Here is a 20,328-nt window from a genome sequence, read left to right on the forward strand (position 1 = left end):
CACAGGCTGGTTCTCTGTGCACCCTGAAACAAACGAAGTGATACATAGAATTCATTTCAATGCAGAACCAAATGAGGAACACAAATAGGTTCAGAGCATCTAACTTTAGCGACCCCGTTTAACTATGATTCCCTAAGCAGGTGTAGTGGGCATTCAGACACTTTTTTATTCAGCATAAAGGTTTTCATTCCATAGCCCTATGTCCTGTTGAAGCCCAAGATTCCAGGACATTATTCTAACATAAAAATCTTTGCCTCCCAATTCTGACTTTTGAGGAACCGTTTGCTCAGAACATGAAGAATGTCAGTTATGCTGCAACTCAACATTTTCCCCTTTGCAGCCAAAGCCATTGCTCATTAGATTTCTATTGTAATTTATATTACTACAATGATAAAAATAGAATTGAACAATGGCTTTGGCTTCAATAAAAAAGCTGTAATTAACTAACTAACTAACTAAGGCTCCAATCAGTAATGAAACTGATAAGCAGAAATGGCTTTAACAGAACAGAGGGAAGGAGGAGATTTAAAGAGGCAGCAGCCCTGGAAAGCTTCAGTAGTGTTAAGCAAACAAAACACACACATATCAGGAAAGAAAAAAGACAGAAAAACAAAAACAGTGCTGGAATGTGACAGTTTGACAATAGGATCTTCGAATTCTCTGAAAAAAGTGTGAATTATATTTATTCCAAATTGAATGGCTAACATGGAAGCAGCCAAACCAGTGATAGGTCCTTCGCTTCTTTCATGATCATAACCATGCATTTACTGTCTCCTTCCCAAAAGCTTTATCTTGCTTGGATCTCCTCCCTGCTTTATCTTGCATGGATCTCCTCTACTCACACCATTTTCATGTATAGGGTGAGTGTAGACTACATTGATTGGCCTGAGAAGTACAAAATCAAGTCACAGCTTTGCTGGGAACAGAGCAAAGCACGTTATTTCTGTGACAAGAGGAATCCTTGTTGCTGACTCTTGTGGTTTAGTGCAGGTGGGGAAAGTATGGCAGATATACTGTTCCTCACCTAGCAGCAATTACTAAGCTACCATAGGAGAGCAAGTAAAGGGCACTCTACCTTACATCCACTTGCATCTTGCCCAAGCTCTTTGCTACACTAAAAACCACAGAAGGTAGCTGTGTGTCTGGGAGGCTCATATTTAGGGTTGACAGTAAGCCCAGTGAAAAGTATCCTCTCCCTTTAATGAAATCAAAATTTGGGAGCTAAGCTGGGTTGACCAGTGTCAGTACTTGTACGGGAGACCACCAAGGAAGACTAAGGTTGCTGTTCAGAGGAAGGCAGTGGCAAACCACCTTTGCTCATCTCTTGCCTGAAATGCCCCATGGATAGAGTTACCATGAGTCATTTGTGACTCGATGGCATGTTTTTCTTCTTTTTCTAATGTGAGGAAATCAGCCTTTGAAGCTTTTTGTTGCATGGAGCTAAACAAGGTCACTTGCTAATTTAAGTCTCTATTAAAGGGACAGGGCATTTTTTCTCCATTCCTGTTGGAACTGCGACTCTCATTCCACGTTTGTGTACCAAACCCTGAAAGCAAATGTCTTACCTTTTTTTCTTTACTGGCCTTCAAAGTCTTATTTGCCCATTGCAAGCAAGCCCAAATGCCTTTAATTTCTGCAGAAGCAGTGACTAGTGCTCTCTGGCTGCACGTATACGCTAACTCCATGCGGCCCAGTTCTTCCTGGTAGTTGTCTGGGCTGCTGTCATTCGGATTCTCCATTTGGTCAGGTATTGTCCATATCAGCACTCTTTGGCAACTATGCTGAACAGCCCGTGCCTCATTTCCGAAGTTAACTGGTGTGAGATTATCCATTTCTTCTAGCAGAGCTTTCAGTTCACGTTCTGACTTATCCTGACTGATCGGCTTCCCTTGGTAGATAACTTGGCCCTTGAGTGCACCAGGGGTCATTTCATGGTTTTCAGAACCTTTGTCGTGAGGTACACCTTTGTTTTCTTGCAGCACCTTCTGAACTAGTCCTGCTATAGTTTCATTTCTAAGCTGTTCCTGGTAGCTTTTGGGCCCCTTCTCTGCCAGCATAGTTTTATCATCCTCCATATCGATGATTGTATCTGGCAATAACTTTGGGATAAATCCTAATAAAGCCTTTGTGACCTTTTCTTCTACCTCCAGGTAATGTCCTAGATCTGCCTTTGCCAGCGATGCCTTCAGTAGCTCGTGTCCAGGTTCCCTGTACCATTGCACCAGTTCTTTTGTTGCCTTGCCTGTCTGGGTGAGAGCGTCATTGCTCTGAAAGTTTGCCAGCTGCAGCTCCACGTGTGCCTTCTTCAGGTCCTTGCTTGCTTTCTCTTTCTTCTCTGCCAGATGGCTCAGCTCTTGCTTCAGGCTTGCTGTACGGATCTGAAGCTTGTTGTGCCGCTTTATCTGACAGGCGTGCTGGTTCTTTAACATCCTTATCTCTTGCTCCATGGTCTCAAGGGGGAGGACTTCATTCTCCTGCAGAAGACCCTTGAGCTGAGAGGACTGGTGGCAGGTCTTTAGCACTTGGGCCAGCGCTTCACCCTCCAGAACAGGCTTCTCAGAAAGTAATAGTTGCTCATAGGCCTCCACTTCCGCAGGGTTCAACACATTCTCCTCCCCCACTGTGTTGCAGAACCACTCGAGAAACTGCTCCGCCTGAGGGCAGTCAAATAGCCAGTCAAAGTCCTTCTCATGGAGTCCCTCTGCCGTGGGGTAGATCATTTTTAGGGTGTCCACAAACTCTGCTCCTCTGTTAATGGTATCCAATAAGAAAGCCCTGGAGCGTCTCCTGTTATACATGTTTGGGTTGTTCTTACACTGAGGAAAAGCAGACGTGTTTTGTTTATTAAATTCAAGGACTTATGCTTTCTGCCCCTCTGTAGTATTGCTATGCAAACCCTGGACTTTTTGTCTGATTAATAATTCAGTCTCAGGAGTCCTAGTTTTTACTTTTTAAACACTTAATTTTCTAGGACAATTTGTAGGCCTTGGATGCATGTGAGTAAGAAAGACTGAGCAGGATTTCAGGATTCCATATATTTCCTTATTCCATCTCATGGATACTATTCTGTTGTCTCTGTGTCACATCCCTCTCTGGCTCTTGGACTTTTCCCTCCCTTCTGTCCCCCCAAACCTTACCCTAAGTTTCAAAGTTATAAGAGAATCTAGATTATTGAATGAGAATATATTACACAAAACATGTTAGTCTAAAAACATTCCATGACTTCTTGTAATCAGTATTTGGAATACTTCAATGTCAAAAGTACTTATACTTGGGCTATGCTGAAAACAATCAAGTCTATCAGTACAGATGCCTCTAGTGCAGGGATGGGGAACCTCAGGCCCGGGGGCCATATGCGGCCCCCGAGGACATTTTTGTGGCCCTCGGGAGCTCCAGGGCCCTGCCACGGAGGCGCAGCACAGGGCGGCCCTCCCTGAGGGTGTTCCTGGGGCCATGGCTTGCAGGGGCGCTGCGGCGCCCTTTGGACCTCCTCTTGCCGACTGACGGCTGTTGGTCGCCAAGAGGAGGGGGAGGGATGCTTCCCCCAGGGCTGCCCCCTATAGCCACAGCATGCAGGAACGCCGGGGCACACTGTAAGCCCCTCTTGTTGCCTGTCGGCTGTTGAGCAGCAAGAGGGAGGGGGGAAAGAGGCTCCCGGCAGCAGAGCATGTGCGCAGGAGCCGATCAGGCTTCGGGGGGCCTTTTGTGGACTCTGGGGGTGGGAGGGCATGGAGCCTGGGGCCAGGTCGCGTGGGGCCGGCGTGTGTGTGTGTGTGGGGGAGGGAAGGCTTTTCTCTCTCCTTCACTTTCTGTCTCTTTCTTTGTCTCCCTCCGTCCTTTTCTTTCTCCCCCTCTTTCCATTTCTTTCTCCCTTTTCTTCTTTCTCTGTTTTCCTTCCTTCCTCCCTTGCTGATCGACTGCAGGCTGCGCCCCCCTGGCGCCTCGTTTGCTCGGGCCCACCGCTCGCTGCCTTCCCGCCGGGGGGGGAGTGGGGCGCCCTCCAGGCCTTCTTTTGTGGCCTCCCCTGGGGTTGCCAACCTCCAGGTGGTGGCCGGAGACCTGGCAACCCTAGCCTCTCTCCACCACCGGGAGATCTACACCTGGTATGGCCCCCGAATGATGTTATAACTGTGCAAATGGCCCTTGGCAGGAAAAAGGTTCCCCACCCCTGCTCTAGTGGTTCTGAATGTCTCCTCAATAGCAGGGAACTTCGTTGCCACCACAAGCCACTCTGGAACACTGACATAAGCCAAAGGACTCTATTTGCATATTTAATTGTACATTTTTAACAAGCCGTATATCTTGAATATAGTGCTGAGTCACAAGAAACAGTAGTTACACTGATTGGCCACCCCACTTTGAAACTTACCTCTGCAACCGTGAGAATCGGTGGATTACTTCCTCTGCTTTAAAGGAAGCTGATACTGATACTCGCAGGAGCTGTATATGGATTTATGGACCCCCTATAGCTTCTTTCAGGCAAATGGACCATAGGTTTTCTGCCAGTATGCTTAGGTTTCTACTAGGCTTGCCAGTTAATCAGAAAATTGCCTGACATGCAGTAAATCCTGTGTTTTTAACGTTTGATCTGCAAAAATCAAAGGTTAACCTTGTAACATGGAGATTAAGATGATCACCCGCCAATTCCCCATAGCAACCTGTTGTTAAAGCCACTTTACAACTACAAAGACCACTTGAAAAATTGGACACCACAGTTGCTATCCAGCCCTATCCACCTATATTAGGACAGGAGCCAGCTACTATCTGTAGGATTGTCTATTCCATTGCCTCCAGCTACTACAGTGCACTGCAGTGTAATATCTCCCCAGGAACTGTGTTGTATTTTAGGCTGGGCTGGAATTGTGTAGAAACGACAGGCAGTGACAACTTAAAGGTGTTGCATGTCAGCTGTAGCACGCTCAGTGTTTCACCAATACTGCAGTTTAACTTGCTTAGAAAGTAAATCCAATTGAACTCATGACACTGTTTAAGACTGGGCTATAAACTTCTCATATATATCCCACAACACCCCAGTTGCTGTGTTAGGAGTTGATTCATCCCACTGTGTGATCCTGTTTCTGAAGGGATCCAAGGCTTCAGTTAAGAGATCATAATACCCCATGAGTATTTGGTTTGTGAAGTTTTGCTGTTTTGAAATTAAGTCTCATCTATTGTTTTATATGACATTAACTATGAGGTGTTGATATAAAGGTGCTGTTCAGCTGCCTCTTACAGATATTCACATGAAAAACTAGGTAGAAGTGCATTAAATACATGCAATACAAACACCTGTTATATATTAAAACAAGTCTTTCATCTGCCCTGGCTATTTCCACTTTGATATTCATGGGAAATAACAAAGAGTAAAGCAAGAAAATAGTATATAATACTAGTGTTTTAGATCTCTAAGACTGGGAATTGTATTATTTCAGTGTCTCCATCTCCTTTCTCTGTATGCTCTCCTATCTATTGGTTAGTAAACACTGAAATGCATCAACCTTTCTTACCATCAGATGGTTTTATTAAGGCTGTACTTCTGTTCACACTTACCTGGACTCAAACTTCACTGAACAGAGTGGGGTTTCCAAGTAAATATGTATAAGATGAGCCTGTAAAAATACTACAGTAGTCACTGACAAACTCAGACAGTGACTGACATTGAGTGATTCCAAACTGAAAACACCTTTCAAATATCAAGCCATAAAGACAGGGCTAGCAGCTGCCATGCCTCCATTCATACATCCAAGCTCGGCTCAAAATAGGCAAGACCCTACAAGATCCATGACTGAATCTTATCAAGTGTCTTAAGCTCTATTACCAACTGCATAGGGCCCTGATTGGGATTGAGTCTAAAAATGAAGGAGAAAGAGGGTTTAACCCTTTCACCTCAGCAGGTTCACAAATCAAAACTGTGGCCCCTACATAGGAGTAGTCCTTTAAAGAAAGAAGACAAGTATCCATTTTTCCCTTTAACACTCTAATGACAAGTGCAAGCATACACAAGGTGATAATTCACAGTGGGTAGCCGTGTTAGTCTGTCTGCAGTAGTAGAAAAGGGCAAGAGTCCAGTAGCACCTTAAAGACTAACAAAAATATTTTCTGGTAGGGTATGAGCAGCTCACTTCTTCAGAAGAAGTGAGCTGAGGCTCACGAAAGCTCATACCCTACCAGAAAATATTTTTGTTAGTCTTTAAGGTGCTACTGGACTCTTGCCCTTTTCTACTATTACAAGGAGATAGAAGGGTTAAAGCCTTTCTCGCATCCCTACATAGTCCCAATCAATCCAAATCAGTGTCACCTGTGACTAGTGTACCTTCAGAGACCAACAGCAGCCTATGATGTTTTTTGAATCTAGTTTGAATCTAGTTTCTGTTCCTTTCATTGTTATGTAAAAAAGGGAATTTGGGCAGCTGCAGGTTTTCACACAGGGTGGAGATGGATGGTGAAATTCCCTTTTCTGTATAATTGTTAAAGGTAAACCTCATCCTCCTTTGCTTCTTGTCACATTCTGCATGTGTAAGTTAAATCAGTCCCAAGCAGACAGTATTTCAAACCTCAGGTATCAGCCACATTCAGCATCAGTATATGTGCAAGTTAGTTTCAAAGAAATGACATCTTTCATCATTAAATATTTTGCAACAACAGACTTTCCTTGTAAATAGTATATTGCTCGATTTCAATCCCTTTTCTCATCACTTAGGCCCCTTCTCATCTACAGAGGGCCCACCTTCAGGTCTTAACAAGTTTGGTTTATTCATAGATTGGTTTCTTGATAGCCTTCTTATGTTTATTGACAGTCCAGAAAATGATTTGATACTGGTAGTTCTGTTGAAGTAATTGCTATTGTAAAACAAAGATTGAGTGGACTAGGATTAAAATTAGCTTGGAAAAAAGTAGTGAAGACAAAGGCATCTCCTTTTGAGAGATACTTAGAAAGTCTCCCAGGATGTGAAGTAGCAAAGAGAACTCAACATCTCTTGGCCCTAAATTTATTTTTACTTCATTTGTACCTGCCCTTCTTTCCAATATGGACCCAAAGCAATCCAGCCCATGCCGTTTCTCTGGCGTCCAGAGAAGCAGGGGGGTGGATTTCTGTCAGATCCCCCCAGCGGGGCTTCTCTGGACCCCAGAGAAGCCTGGCGGGGGGAATCTGACTGCAATCCAGCCTGCGCTGCTTCTCTGGAGTCTGGAGAAGCGTGGTGGATCTGGATTGGTGTCAGATGCAGGTACATAAGGGGAGCGAAGACAGGGGAGGGAGGGGGGAAATGGCAGTGGGACCAAAGTGGCGCAAATAATGGCGGAAAAATTTGGCATTATTCGGCATTCACTTTTTTCGCTCCCTTTATTGCCGCCAGATTTCATATCAAAGCCCCAACATACTGAAAAGATATTTTTGAGGTTTTTTTAAATTTCAGCAAACCAATATGCACACCCCTACTAGGCAGTAACTAGTACATCAGAACAAATAACAAGAGAGAAAGTGTTCAAGGACATAGATGCACATTGTATAAAGATCAGATAAACTCTTGGGTGTTTTTTTTAATTCCTTAATAGTAAATAATGGTTGGGAATGCTCTGCAGCAGGTAGTACAGTATTCTGAACGACTACTGATCCATTCCTTTCTCATTTCCCAAACTAGGTGCGAGCAATGCAGCGTCCTCCACTAGGAGTGAAACTGGTGATTGAAGCTGTCTGCATTATGAAGGGAGTCAAGCCCAAGAAAGTGGCCGGAGAGAAGCCAGGTTCTAAAATAGACGACTACTGGGAGCCTGGCAAAGGTCTTCTTCAGGACCCAGGGAAATTTCTTGACAGCCTGTTTAAATATGATAAGGCAAGTAATCATGGTAGTTGTGCTCATGTGTACTCTGTCTCTCACATACACACGTTTTCAAGAATAAATGGTTAGTCTTAAATGATATATATTAGAACATAAGGTGAAATATAGATAACTTTATAATTTAGTATTTTGGAAAGGAAGGTAGTAGAAAGGATTGTTGGAATAGTTGGTTAATTTAGGAGATGCTAAGGTGCATTTACTATGTTGTGTTATGTTAGATGTTTTGTAGTTAGGTTGTATGTTAAGATGTATGTTTTGTTTTATCTATAAGTTTTAACATAAAATTATTGAAATCAAAGAATAAAAATAGTACCAGTAGGGTTGTCAGTGCCCTAACATGGATAGCTAAGGCTAGTCTGCCCTCAGAAACTAAGTAGAGTCAACCCTGGCAAGTATTTGGATGGGAGACCTCCAAGGAATATCAGGGTCATGATGCAGAGGCAGGCGATGGCAAACTTCTTCCAAATGTCTCTTGCCTTGAAAACCCCACAAGATCGCCATATGTCAGCTGTGACTTAAGAGCAAAATAAAAATAAAAAAGATACCAACTGATCAGAAAAACCTGTCCTCACCTGCTCCTGTGTTTATCTTCATGTACTTAAAAGCTTTCCCTCTGAATTCTGCAGATTTGTCTACTGATAAACATTGCCCTCTGCCAATATCTGCAGACCAAACTGCTGTTAGAGGTACAATATTAGGAGCTGGGGGAGGGGGAGTTGCCAGTCTTACACACCAGGATAATGGGTATATATATCAGGACGGCAATCATAAGTCCCATAATTAAATGGTTTCATTCTTTGTTTAATAGTGTGTGTGTGTGTGTGTGTGTGTGTGTTTTGTTTGTTTTTGTGTGTCAAATTCCACTTTATTTGTATTGAGAAAATTGGCAACAGAAACAGTGTTCCAGAATACAAATGCACCATTCTCTGCTAGTGTGTTTTTGAGAGAAATAATACACCCAATATACTGCAACTTCAGATGGGGCTCTCCAGGGAATAAAAGCAAGGGGGAGTACCAATCCATATTCTCTTGTTGTAAGGAAAATATTCAACAGAGTGTGAGAAATCAGTTTATTATAGAAATTCATTGAATGCATTTTGAGGCAATGCTCCTTGTTAAGGGTATTAAAAATTCCTTTTAGGGTGGAGTGCTTTCTCCCATTATCAATTTTAAAAATCTGAAATCTACAGAAAGACATTATCAACAATTCTATACTGAAACATTTGTTGTTATAAAATACAATTGGGGGCTCGCAAAACTCGTGGGAGGAGAATCTCATCTCCTCCTCGTGGGGGATGGAGATCCTATCTCCCTCCCTCATCACAGCTCCAGGCCTCCTCCCCCCCAGCCTCTCTCCCTCACCAGTTCACCAAGGGGGAGAAGACAGCTGAAGTTGCATTCTTGACCCATGGGGTGACATCACATCCCGATGTTTACTAGGCAGACTTTGTTTACGGGGTGGTTTGCCAGTGCCTTCCCCAGTCATCTTCCCTTTACCCCCAGCAAGCTGGGTACTCATTTTACTGACCTCGGAAGGATGGAAGGCTGAGTCAACCTTGAGCCGGCTACCTGAACCCGACTTCCGTCAGGATCAAACTCAGGTCGTGAGCAGAGCTTTTGACTGCAATACTGCAGTTTACCACTCTGCGCCACGGGGCACATGCTTTGCCTTTCTCACCAAACTTTTATTGCTTTGTGGCCTTAAAGCCGCCATCTTCAAGGAATGAACGAACAAACAGTGTTTGAGCTGAAGAGGTCTACCTCTAGCTTACCATTTGCCATGAGGCTTTGCTGCCTCAGGGCTGATTCCTCTGAACTTTCAGCCATTCAGGCTCTCAGCAATTCATTGTCTTTCATTTTCTTTTAGGATAACATTGCAGATTCAGTAATCAAATCAATCCAGCCTTATATCGACAGTGAAGAATTTCTGCCTGCAGCCATAGCCAAAGTGTCCAAAGCCTGCACGTCTATCTGCCAGTGGGTTCGAGCGATGCATAAGTACCACTTTGTGGCCAAAGCTGTGGAGCCAAAGCGAGTAAGAACTGCAGCTGAGCTTCTTAAAAGTTACCCAGCATAATCTTAGTAATAAAAGGAGCCCCCCTCTCGATTCTGTAGGGGTCTCCTAAGGAAAAGCAGCAGCAATTTAAAGTTATTTCCCTAGCAGCATGCACCATTTGGGGCTCACAAATATTGCTTTTTCCATAGAACGCCCTTCGGGAGGCAGAAGAAGATCTACAGGCTACACAGAAGGTCCTGGATGAGGCCAAGGAACGTTTAAGAGAAGTGGAGGAGGGCATTGCCCATTTGCAGGCCAAATACAGAGGCACCTTAGCCACAAAGGAAGAGCTAGAGATGAAGTGTGACCAGTGCGAGCAGAGGCTGGGCCGGGCTGACAAGGTAAGGGACTGAGCCAAGTTGCCTCCATTCCAGTAGGCGTGCCCGGGCCTTGCAAAAACTGAGGCATCTTGGCTTCTGGACTCCGGAGATCTAAAACAGCCATGGCTTCTTGTGCCCTTCTCCTTTCTCCAGTGCCTTCACTCACCTTCTTCTTGTACATCTTGTGGGGGCATAATAGTGTCATTTTTACCTCAGCAGATAGGAGTAGAGGGGGGGAATGAAAAAACAGAAGTAGGCCACATTAGAAAAGCCATGGCTGCATGCTCTGTTGCACCTGCCCAGCTATAAACGGAATAGGCATAATCGACAGGTGACAACCCTGTCTGAACAAACTCCAAGCATTATGCAAATGTTATCTCTTTCTGCAAATATTTGCCTTGTCCTAACTTGAGGCAGGCTTGTGATGTTAACCTCAGCTGGAAAGGGGCCTGCTGTTGCATTTTCCAATCTCTCAGTTATTGTTTTCAGGACCGAGGTCCCTCACTGTCGCTCTGTGACATTTTGTGCAGATATTCGGTGGAGAGGAGAGGAGCTGCCTGAGGAAGAAACTAAATGGCAATTTATGCGTGTCTTTTTTCCAGCTAATTAATGGCCTATCTGATGAAAGGGTGCGCTGGCAGGAAACAGTCCAGCATCTGGATTATATGATCAACAACATTTCAGGAGATGTTCTGGTTTCGGCTGGCTTTATAGCATACCTGGGACCTTTCACAGTGAGCAATGTCTGAATTTTTCTCTTGACTTAAGTTTGTTCCAGAATCACTTTGTATGTCTGGGGTGGGGCAGGGAACATAACTGAATCAAATACTTCCTGCTTAATGTCTTCCCTGTTCTTCTTAACAAGTGAGAATGAGTGGGAGCTGCAGAGAAATCCCACTGGTAGTCACTTGCTGGTCCAGGAGTTCTCTCCTTCGTAAGATTCATTGAACCTTAAACATCTTCCAAAGGCACAGATAAAGTCTCTGCTTAGGATGGCTCTTCTAGTTGGGCAGCCCAATCCTAAAATGGGGGAGCTGCATGGCAGCCAGGGACGGCGCAGCCAAGGCGCAGCTGCCCTGTCTCCTAAGCTGTTTGCTTTTTGTCTTTTGCAGTTTTGGAGCTGGTTGCAGCACAGCAAATATTCACGAGTTGGGATGCCGGTACAGCAGCACCATGGCAGAGGGGGCAGAACCGGGGGCTTAGTGGTCAGTCTGGCAGGTGGCCGTTATGGGGGCAAAGGGAGGGCAGGAAGGGGCACGGGTGGGCAAAGGAGGCTGGAACTGGCTCCGCCCCCACCCAGCTCCGAAGGAGTAAAGCTGAGGCCGGGGGAGGGGCGGGAGGGGCCTGGGGGCAGCCGCGGCCCACTTGGGCAAGCACCAGGGTCTGTGAAGGTCCTACCCCAATCATTCCACAGGCAGTGGCAGCCACGGGATGGCTTCATATTTACACACCGTTGGACGGTCCCAATCCCTCATCCCACGCTGTGGGTGCAATGTCCATAATCCCACTCATTATCAAATGGCAAACCCGGGCAGGGGGAGCTTGGGGGGATCAAGAGGGAGGGGCAGGACTGTGAAGGTCTGGAGGTTGAAGCACAGTGCTAACGGCCATCTCAGGGGCCAGAAGGGCCCTGTCTTGGGTTGCCAGCTGTCTATAAAGCAGGTGCACCCAGAGCAGGGCCTCAGAACAGGATCTTAGCAATCAGGTATGTTTGTAGAGGAGTAGGTGGCCCTTAAGGTATTCTGGTCTCAAACTGCATAGGGCTTTAAAGATCAAAACTAGCACCTTGAATTGAGCTTGGATGACATGATCCCTACCTGTAAGCTCTAGCCCTGCGGCAAACCCATAAACAGATTTCAGCAGACGGCAAATCCACGAAAGCAGTTTTATTGGTTAGAATCAACAGGTTTCAGAAGCCATATTCAAAAGGACACTAGTAAGGGTCAAAGGCAAGGCACATAGCATATATGGAAGAGCAAAGGAGATAACCGGTTACCCAGGCAACCCCCTTCCCTCCAACAGGCAGGAAGGAGCACTCGGCGATTCCCACAGTATGGGAATCTATGAAGACTAAACACGGGGCTTAGACTGGCCTTGGACAGAATAGCGCAACTGCACCTGGAAGCAGCACAACAACACCACCACATACCATCCTCATGGCCTGCTCCTGACATTCTGCCCCCCTAAAGATCCCCCTTCACCCTCCCAGCGTGGGTTTGTGAGGATAGGCAGCATGGAATTCTTGTACTAAGCGGGGGGCGGAGACATCACAGGCGCGCACTCATTCATCCTGGGCGGGTCTAAAATGTTTCCAGCGGACCAAGTATTGAAGGGTACCGTAGCGAATGTGAGAATCCAGTATTTTAGCTACTTCAAAATGTTCCTCTCCCCCCCCCCCACCATTTCAGGCACTTCGGGTTGTGGCTCAGGATGCCATTTTTGGGAAGGAATGTACGGTTTTAAAAGACTGATATGGAACACAGGATGAATTCTCCGTAGAGACTTGGGCAAGGAGAGTTCTACAGTCACTGGATTAATAATCCGGGAAATGGGGAATGGACCCACATACTTGGCACTGAGTTTATCGCACGGGCGGGTGGCTCGTAGGTTCTTGGTGGACAGATAGACGAGATCCCCCACCTTGCATTCCTTACCGGGGGAGCGATGTTTGTCAGCCTGAGCCTTGTACTTTCGTTTGGCTCGCTCCAGATTTTTAACCAGCCATGGCCAGGTTGTTTGAATGGAATGCACCCATCCAGCCACGTCAGCTCCCCCCTGCTCCTCAGAAACATCAACATGACCAGCAGGGCCAAACTCTTTACCATGGACAACCTGGAAAGGGCTGAACCCTGTGGATTGGTGAACTGCATTATTATAAGCATATTCAGCAAAAGGCAACAGGTCTACCAAATCATCTTGATGGTAATTAACATAACAGCGTAAATAGCATTCCAACACCGCATTCACCCGTTCAGTTTGACCATCCGTTTGGGGATGGAAGGCACTAGACAGTCCTTGTTCTACTCCAACCAATTTGAGAAAAGCTTTCCAAAATTTGGCCACGAAATTTGAACCCCTATCCGTCACTATCTTGCGCGGAAAGGAATGGAGACGGAAGACACATGACACAAAGAGGCGGGCCAATTTCGGGGCGGAAGGGATACCTGTGCAGGGTACAAGATGCACCTGTTTCGAAAACAGATCAGTAATCACCCAAAGAACTGTCTTTCCCCCACTAGGGGGTAGGTCCGTCATGAAGTCCATTGCAATCACTTCCCATGGTTTTAAGGGAGTCTCTAACAGTTGCAAAAGTCCCGGCGGTTTGCCCTGAGATCGTTTGGCTGCTGCACATATGGGGCAGCTGTGGATGAAGGTGTCCACATCTGACCGCATGCCCACCCACCAAAACTGTCTCCGTAGCAAATGCAATGTCTTGAGAAATCCAAAACGTCCTGCAGTCTTGGCACCATGAACCAAACCCAAAACCTCCCCCCGCAACACTTCCGGAACATACAATTTAGAATCTTTGTACCAAAATTCCCCGCATTTAATTAGAGTAGCTGGAAGGGCCTGCGAGGTAAGTTCCGCTTGATAACTGCAAAGAAGAGTCTCCTTAAAGGAATCAGTCAGTTCTTCTACCCTCTCCGGTGTTGTGCCGGCAGACAGCTGGACCGAGGACGGAGACGACACAGGTGCAGGGAGTGACTGAATGGTGTGCTCAGGTCCCCGCACCTCGGGAACCGTGGCTGTCAGTCGCTCAGGGGGAGGAGGAAGCGAGGCGGGTGGCGCTGCCGGCTCATCCGGGCGTGGGGCTTCCCCTCCCACCGAAAGTGGCGGCGGTGGGGATCGGGTCTGAGAACGGGTTTGTACGGCTAAGGTGGGCAATAGACCTCGTTGGGCAGGGGTGAAGAGCGACTCTGTGGGCCGATCAACCTTGGTGGGATATTGGGGAAGTCTGGATAAAGCGTCAGCCAGAAGGTTTTGCTTCCCTGGTACATATTTTAGGACGAATCGAAATTGGGCAAAGAAGTCCGCCCAGCGCACATGCTTCGCGGACAGCTTGTGAGCCCCCGTTAGGGCCTCTAGGTTTTTGTGATCGGACCACACTTCAAAAGGCACCTTGGAACCCTCTAAAAACTGCCTCCACACTGTCAGGGCATGCTTTACCGCAGCGGCTTCCTTTTCCCAAACGGCCCAATTGAGTTCGGATTGATTGAACTTTTTAGAAAAATAAGCGCACGGATGCAAGTGCCCATCCTCCCCCCGCTGCAGGAGTGCACCCCCCATCGCTACGTCGGAAGCATCTACGTGCACTACAAATGGTTGATTGCAGTCTGGGTGCTGCAAAACAGGTTCGGATGTAAAAAGCTGCTTAAGAGTATCGAAGGCGGCTTGACCCTGGAGGGTCCACTCCACCCGGGCGTTGGGTAAGGTGGCTTTCCCCCCTTTCCCTTAGTTTTAAGGAGGTTTGTGATGGGTAGCGCGATCTGAGTGAAATGTGGGAGGAACGCCCTGTAAAAATTCGCGAACCCGAGAAATCTTTGGACCTGTTTACGGATAGAGGGTGGTTCCCAACCGAGCACCGCTTGCACTTTTTCAGGATCCATAGTCAGTCCCTGGTGCGAGATAATATATCCTAGGAAAGTCAATTGCTTTTTATGGAACTCGCATTTAGACACTTTAGCATACAGCTGATTGTCTCTGAGACATTGCAACACCTCTCGAACCAAGGCAACATGATCATCCATGGTTTTAGAGTAAATGAGAATATCATCTAAATAGACCACCACTCCTTTGAACAGTAGATCATGGAGGATCTCATTAATGAGTTGCATGAAGACCCCTGGGGCCCCTTTTAATCCAAAAGGCATCACCATAAATTCGAACATCGCAAAGCAACTGGAAAAGGCTGTCAAAGATTCATCCCCCTCCCAGATTCTGACTGTAATAAGCCTCGACTAAGTCCAATTTGGTGAAAATGTGTCCCTCCTTCAATTGTCCCAAGAGATCAGAAATGAGGGGGATGGGATAAGTATTCATTTGAGTAACAGCATTGAGTTTTCGAAAGTCAATACACAAACACAAATCTCCTCTTTTCTTATGCACAAAGAAAGCCGGTGCCGAATATGACGCGGTGGAGGGTCGGATGAAACCGCGAGCCAAGTTCTTGTCTAAGAATTCGCGGAGCACTGTCTGTTCCATAGGACTCATTGGGTAGATCTTACTCTTTGGCAGTTTTCCATTCCCCACCACTTCAATAGCACAGTCCGTTCGGCGGTGGGGGGGTAACACATCACACTCCTGCACATTAAACACGTCTGCAAAGTCCTGATATTCGGGCGGCACTTGGGTGGGACTGGAGGTGTCCGAGGCCAGGGCAGGAGTTGATTTGATTACGGTTTTAATGGCCACTTCATATCGGTGTAACTCACACAGCGGGCTATTGAACGTTAAAGTCTCAGCTTCCCAGTCTATGATGGGACTGTGTCCTTTGAGACAATTTGCTCCTAACACCACAGCATATCAAACATTGGACACAATAGTAAAGTTGATTTGTTCCCAATGGTGGCCAATTCCCATCGCCACTCCGTCAGTGCGACGGTTGACTGCCCCCCCTGAAATCACTGCCATCCATTTGAGCAAATTGAACAGGTGCCGGCAAAGGGACTGATTTCACTTGGAGCGCCTTAAAGGTGGTTTCGTTAATTAACGAGCGGGCACATCCAGAGTCTATTAAGGCCTTAACTTGTAATTGAGGACCTTTTCTATAATGTCGTAATATCACATCTACATACACAGTCTCTTCTACACTCACCATAAAAGGAGCCTCGGGTTTCACAGGAACACCTACGGAGGTCTGCGGTATCGCTCCTTCTACCGCAGACCCAGTCCGTTTTTGGCTGTTCGAGGGGAGACTCCAAGTTAAGAGCTGGGGAGTTCCAGTGGTCACCCTCCTCTGAAGAAGCGGAGCTATCCTCCCCAGAAGTAGTAACTGTAATCCTGGACTGCGACGGGTCCGCTGGCGAAAGGTCCGTTGTCACTTCTCCGGCATGCAGAGCTGAGGGTGCTTTTCGTCTTGGAGTAATGCTCGGCTCGGCTGCAGTGCCTCTCCCCCGAGCGCGTCCTCTCCCGCGAGGAGTCCCCTCTGGCTGGGGAGTGGGACTCGGAAGTCCCAGATGTGATGGACAAGTGGCAGCGCAAACGAGGCAGGCTCCCCTTTGAAACTGCAACACTCGGTCTTGCGGAGGTAGAGCCGGCCTCTGCGGGGCCTGAGGAGCGGCAGGTTTGGGAGGGTTTCTCTGGCTTCCCCCCTCCCTGGCCTGCCGTTGGGCAAGGGAAATAAACTGGCGGCAGCTTTCCACTTCCTCTGCCAGTAAAATCCACTCTTCCAAGGTGGCTGGGTCTCGCTGCATGTATGCCCAGTTTAGAATCTCAGGATGCAACGCTGCTCTGAAGTAATGCACCCGGGTAGCTTCAGTCCAATCCACTATTTTATTAGCGAGCCTTTGGAACTCATCCGCAAACTCTCGGACTGAGGAGGATCCTTGACGGAGCTGTAGGAGGGCCTCTTTGGCCTTCTCCCCTTGAAATGGATCCTCAAAACGTCTTCTCAACGCTCACATGAATTCATTAAGCGACCATATGGAGCGGGCCCGGGTATCAAACTGGAGGACCATCCATTCTGCAGCCTTTCCAGTCAAAAGTGAGGAAACGAATCTTACTCGGCTGTCTTCCATGGGAAAGGAATGCCCTTGTTCTCTCATGTAACTGTCCACTTGGTGTAGGAAACAGCCATCAAATGTCACTCGCAAACGGGGTTGCTTCCACTGCACGACCGGGACCACAGGCTGGACCGGTCACACTGGTGGTGGTGCCGGTGGTTGACCAGGGGCCGGCTGCCCAGGAGCCGGTTGTACCGGGGCCGGCTGCCCCGGAGGCGGTTGCGCCAGGGCCGGCTGCCCCAGAGGCGGTTGTGCCAGAGGTTGCCCTGGAGCCGGCTGCGCCGGAGCCAGCTTCATTGGAGGCTGCTGGTCCAGGGGTTGTTGGCCTGGGACCGGTGCCTGTGCAGGTGCCCCTTGAGCTCGCTGTAGGCGACCGTACTCACACATCAACACGTCCATTTGGTCCTGCATATGGGCCATACGATCCAACAGCTCTCGGTTTTGAAAGCTCAAGGCATAGATCTCCTCCTCAGCCCCCCCAGTCCATCGGGCTTGGCTGACTTGGTAGTTCATATTCCAGTCGCCCTCTTCTGCATACAAGTCCTCCTCCTCCGAATACTCTTGCACATCAGGAGCAAAGGTGAGCCGTTGCCTGCGCCACTTCCCGGGACAGGCCAGGTTCCAGGGAGCCCAAAGAAAATGAGGGGAAAGACCAGTCCAGTTCCCTGCTAACTTTCGACCACGCTCCAGTTCCTGCCGAGCGGCGGCCGCATCCGCCAACAGTTGCTCCTCCACCCGCCTCCGGTCAGCGAGCGCTCGGTCCGCCTCGAGTTTGGCAGCGGCGGCAGCTGCCACAATTGGTTCGGCCGCTTGCTCCAAGAGCATTTGGATTTACTTGTGCTGGCCCAACAGCAGTTGGACCTGTTGAGCCAGATCCGCAGAGGCAGGACCGAATTCAGGAGTTAGTATCTTCTCGCCGTCGACCACCGTCGCCGTGGTCGGAGTGAAATCCACAAGAACCAGGACTGTCCTGGCGGCAGCGTTCTGTGCTTCCCGGCGGCATAGGGCGGGATCCAGAACAGTTTGCGGAATGTCTCCCCCCTGAGCCCCCGCCATTGGGAAACAGAACTCAGGGCCCTGAATTGGGGCCGCCAACTCCTGTTGCGTCCCGCAGAGCGCAAGCTCAGCCAACAACTGAGTTAGGAGAGCAAAGTCCTCTTGCGCCAAACCTGGCCTCCTCCAGCAAAGTATCTAGCCCCAAAAGGTCATTGTGGGCACGTAGATCAGCATCCTGAGTCCTCCAGGGGGTCACCGCTGCCAGGCGACGCCACTGATCAATCACCAGCCCAACCAGCTGGGTGGACTCCGCGTATGTCCGCTGCACCTCCTCCAAGACGGCACACAGAAAGTCGGGGTCCTCGGGGAGCTCATCCTGCACCCCAAACCGAGGAGATGAGCGTCTAGGCGAACCCTCCAGGGCTCCAGCCAAGGTCAGCAAGTAAAGATAAGTCTAATGTCCTAATGTAAGCTCTAGCCCTGCTGCAAACCCATAAACAGACGGCAAATCGACGAAAGCAGTTTTATTGGTTAGAATCAATAGGTTTCAGAAGCCATATTCAAAAGGACACTAGTAAGGGTCGAAGGCAAGGCACATAGCATATATGGGAGAGCAAAAGGGGATAACAGGTTACCCAGGCAACCCCCCTCCCTCCAACAGGCAGGAAGGAGCACTCGGCGATTCCCACAGTATGGGAATCTATGAAGACTAAACACGGGGCTTAGCCTGGCCTTGGACAGAATAGCACAACTGCACCTGGAAGCAGCACAACCACACCACCACATACCATCCTCATGGCCTGCTCCTGACACTACCACACACACCAGTCAACAAGCTGAATTTCCAAGGGGAGGAAAGGAGATAAGAGAAACAAAGCTCTTCTCTGGGTTGCATATATGATCCAAGCTAGAAATTAAAGCTGTAAAGTGAGCCTTGTAAGGTGAGGATGACCCCTCTGGACAGGTGGAGGCACTGGCTGTGGTGAGGAGGCTGACCCAGCCAGCGCAAGGGCTCGTAGAGAGCGGGACAGGTCGGCCAAGACCCCTTCTACCTGCCTGTAGCTCTAAGCGTCACCCCAAGCCACTCCAAGCAAAGCCTCAAAGTGGCCAATGCCCGTTGCCACAATGGCAGACAGAGATTCCATCCAGTGCTCACCCCACGAGGTGGACTCTTGCCACTTATGGTGGCTCTCCAGCCGCTCCCTCTCGATGGCTGCCCACATCGATGACAGTGTTGGGGGGATGGGTTGGGCATGGCGGGGGAAACCTTGCCTGTGTCCCAGGCATGGTGCCAGTGTCACTTGGTTGGCTTCCAAAGCCACTGAGGGTCCTGGAGGTGTGTCTGTGCCAAGGGGGGGACTTTGTCAAACACCTGTAATGCAGCTCTGTAAGCTGTGCCACAATATCTGCAGGCATAACTTTATGCCTGAAAAGGTTGTCATTACCAGCCCAAAAGGGTTCAGGGAGCCGACTAACCTTGGCCCCGCCCAGAGGACCACTCCCTTTTGCTCCGGTGCAAGTCCCTGCGCCAGAGATGCACCTCCACCATGGCTGTGCTGGCACCTGTGCATGGCGCTGCTTCCCGGTGCCGGTGTAAGTGCCTCAGCGCTGGTGTCTGTGCCCATTTGGACAGCGTAATTGGCACTTATGCCAGTGCTGGGGTCACATCATCTCCATAGACCTCCCTACCCCAGGATTGGGCTGTCTGAGTTCGAATGTCTTGTAATAATTTTCTGCTGCAATTTGGTTTTTAGGCAGTAGCTATTTATCCTGAGCTTTTTTGAACTGAGAAGGCTTTATACTGAATAAAGAACTGGCTCGGGCACATTGCAATTCTAAGTCCCATTGAGTTCAGTGGGTCTGACTTCCTAGTAAGTGTGCTTAGATCAGCAGCAATAGTGTAGTTATTTACCAAACTGTTAGTAATTGAATGGAATCCTTTTAGGAGCATGTGATGTGTCTTTTAGTCAGCTCCTTGTCCCAGCAAGAGGGTTTTTTTTGTGAGTGTGATAATTACCACAAGTTCATGTGCTTATTACATTTCTTTTGCTTCCCCCTCCCCCCCAGCTCTCTGTTATGTTAGACTGGAGCTAAAAATGATGAGCGCTTCTCAGGATTGTCTCCAACTGTGGGTGGCAAATTCCCCTCAAACTATCGTGTCAAATCATGATTCATTGGGAATTCCAGAGTAGCATCAAACATAGTTTACTCTGATTTGGTTGTAATGGCAAACAACAGTTATAGAAAACAATGGAAGGGAAAGGAGAGGAGGGAACATGCAAGGCATCTCAAAGAGATCTGAAAACATGAAGTTTGAATTGAACCAATGTTGTTACATAACTCATCCCTGTATTGTTTAGAACAGCATAGGGGTCTTAAAGTTTTCCTTCAGCACG

General features: G+C 48.0%; 1 protein-coding gene across 1 annotated transcript in view; it reads left to right on the forward strand.

Moving 5' to 3' along the window:
• Positions 1–20,328, forward strand: part of DNAH1 (dynein axonemal heavy chain 1) — a 175,425-nt gene that overhangs the window by 119,578 nt on the left and 35,519 nt on the right. The window contains exons 55-58 of the mRNA XM_056853871.1: positions 7,641–7,832; positions 9,706–9,873; positions 10,044–10,235; positions 10,817–10,948. Coding sequence (XP_056709849.1) covers positions 7,641–7,832; positions 9,706–9,873; positions 10,044–10,235; positions 10,817–10,948 — 684 coding nt within the window. The remainder of the gene's footprint in view (positions 1–7,640; positions 7,833–9,705; positions 9,874–10,043; positions 10,236–10,816; positions 10,949–20,328) is intronic.

The sequence above is a fragment of the Euleptes europaea genome, chromosome 1 (genome assembly GCF_029931775.1).
Source record: "Euleptes europaea isolate rEulEur1 chromosome 1, rEulEur1.hap1, whole genome shotgun sequence".
NCBI classification, from domain to species: Eukaryota; Metazoa; Chordata; class Lepidosauria; order Squamata; family Sphaerodactylidae; genus Euleptes; species Euleptes europaea.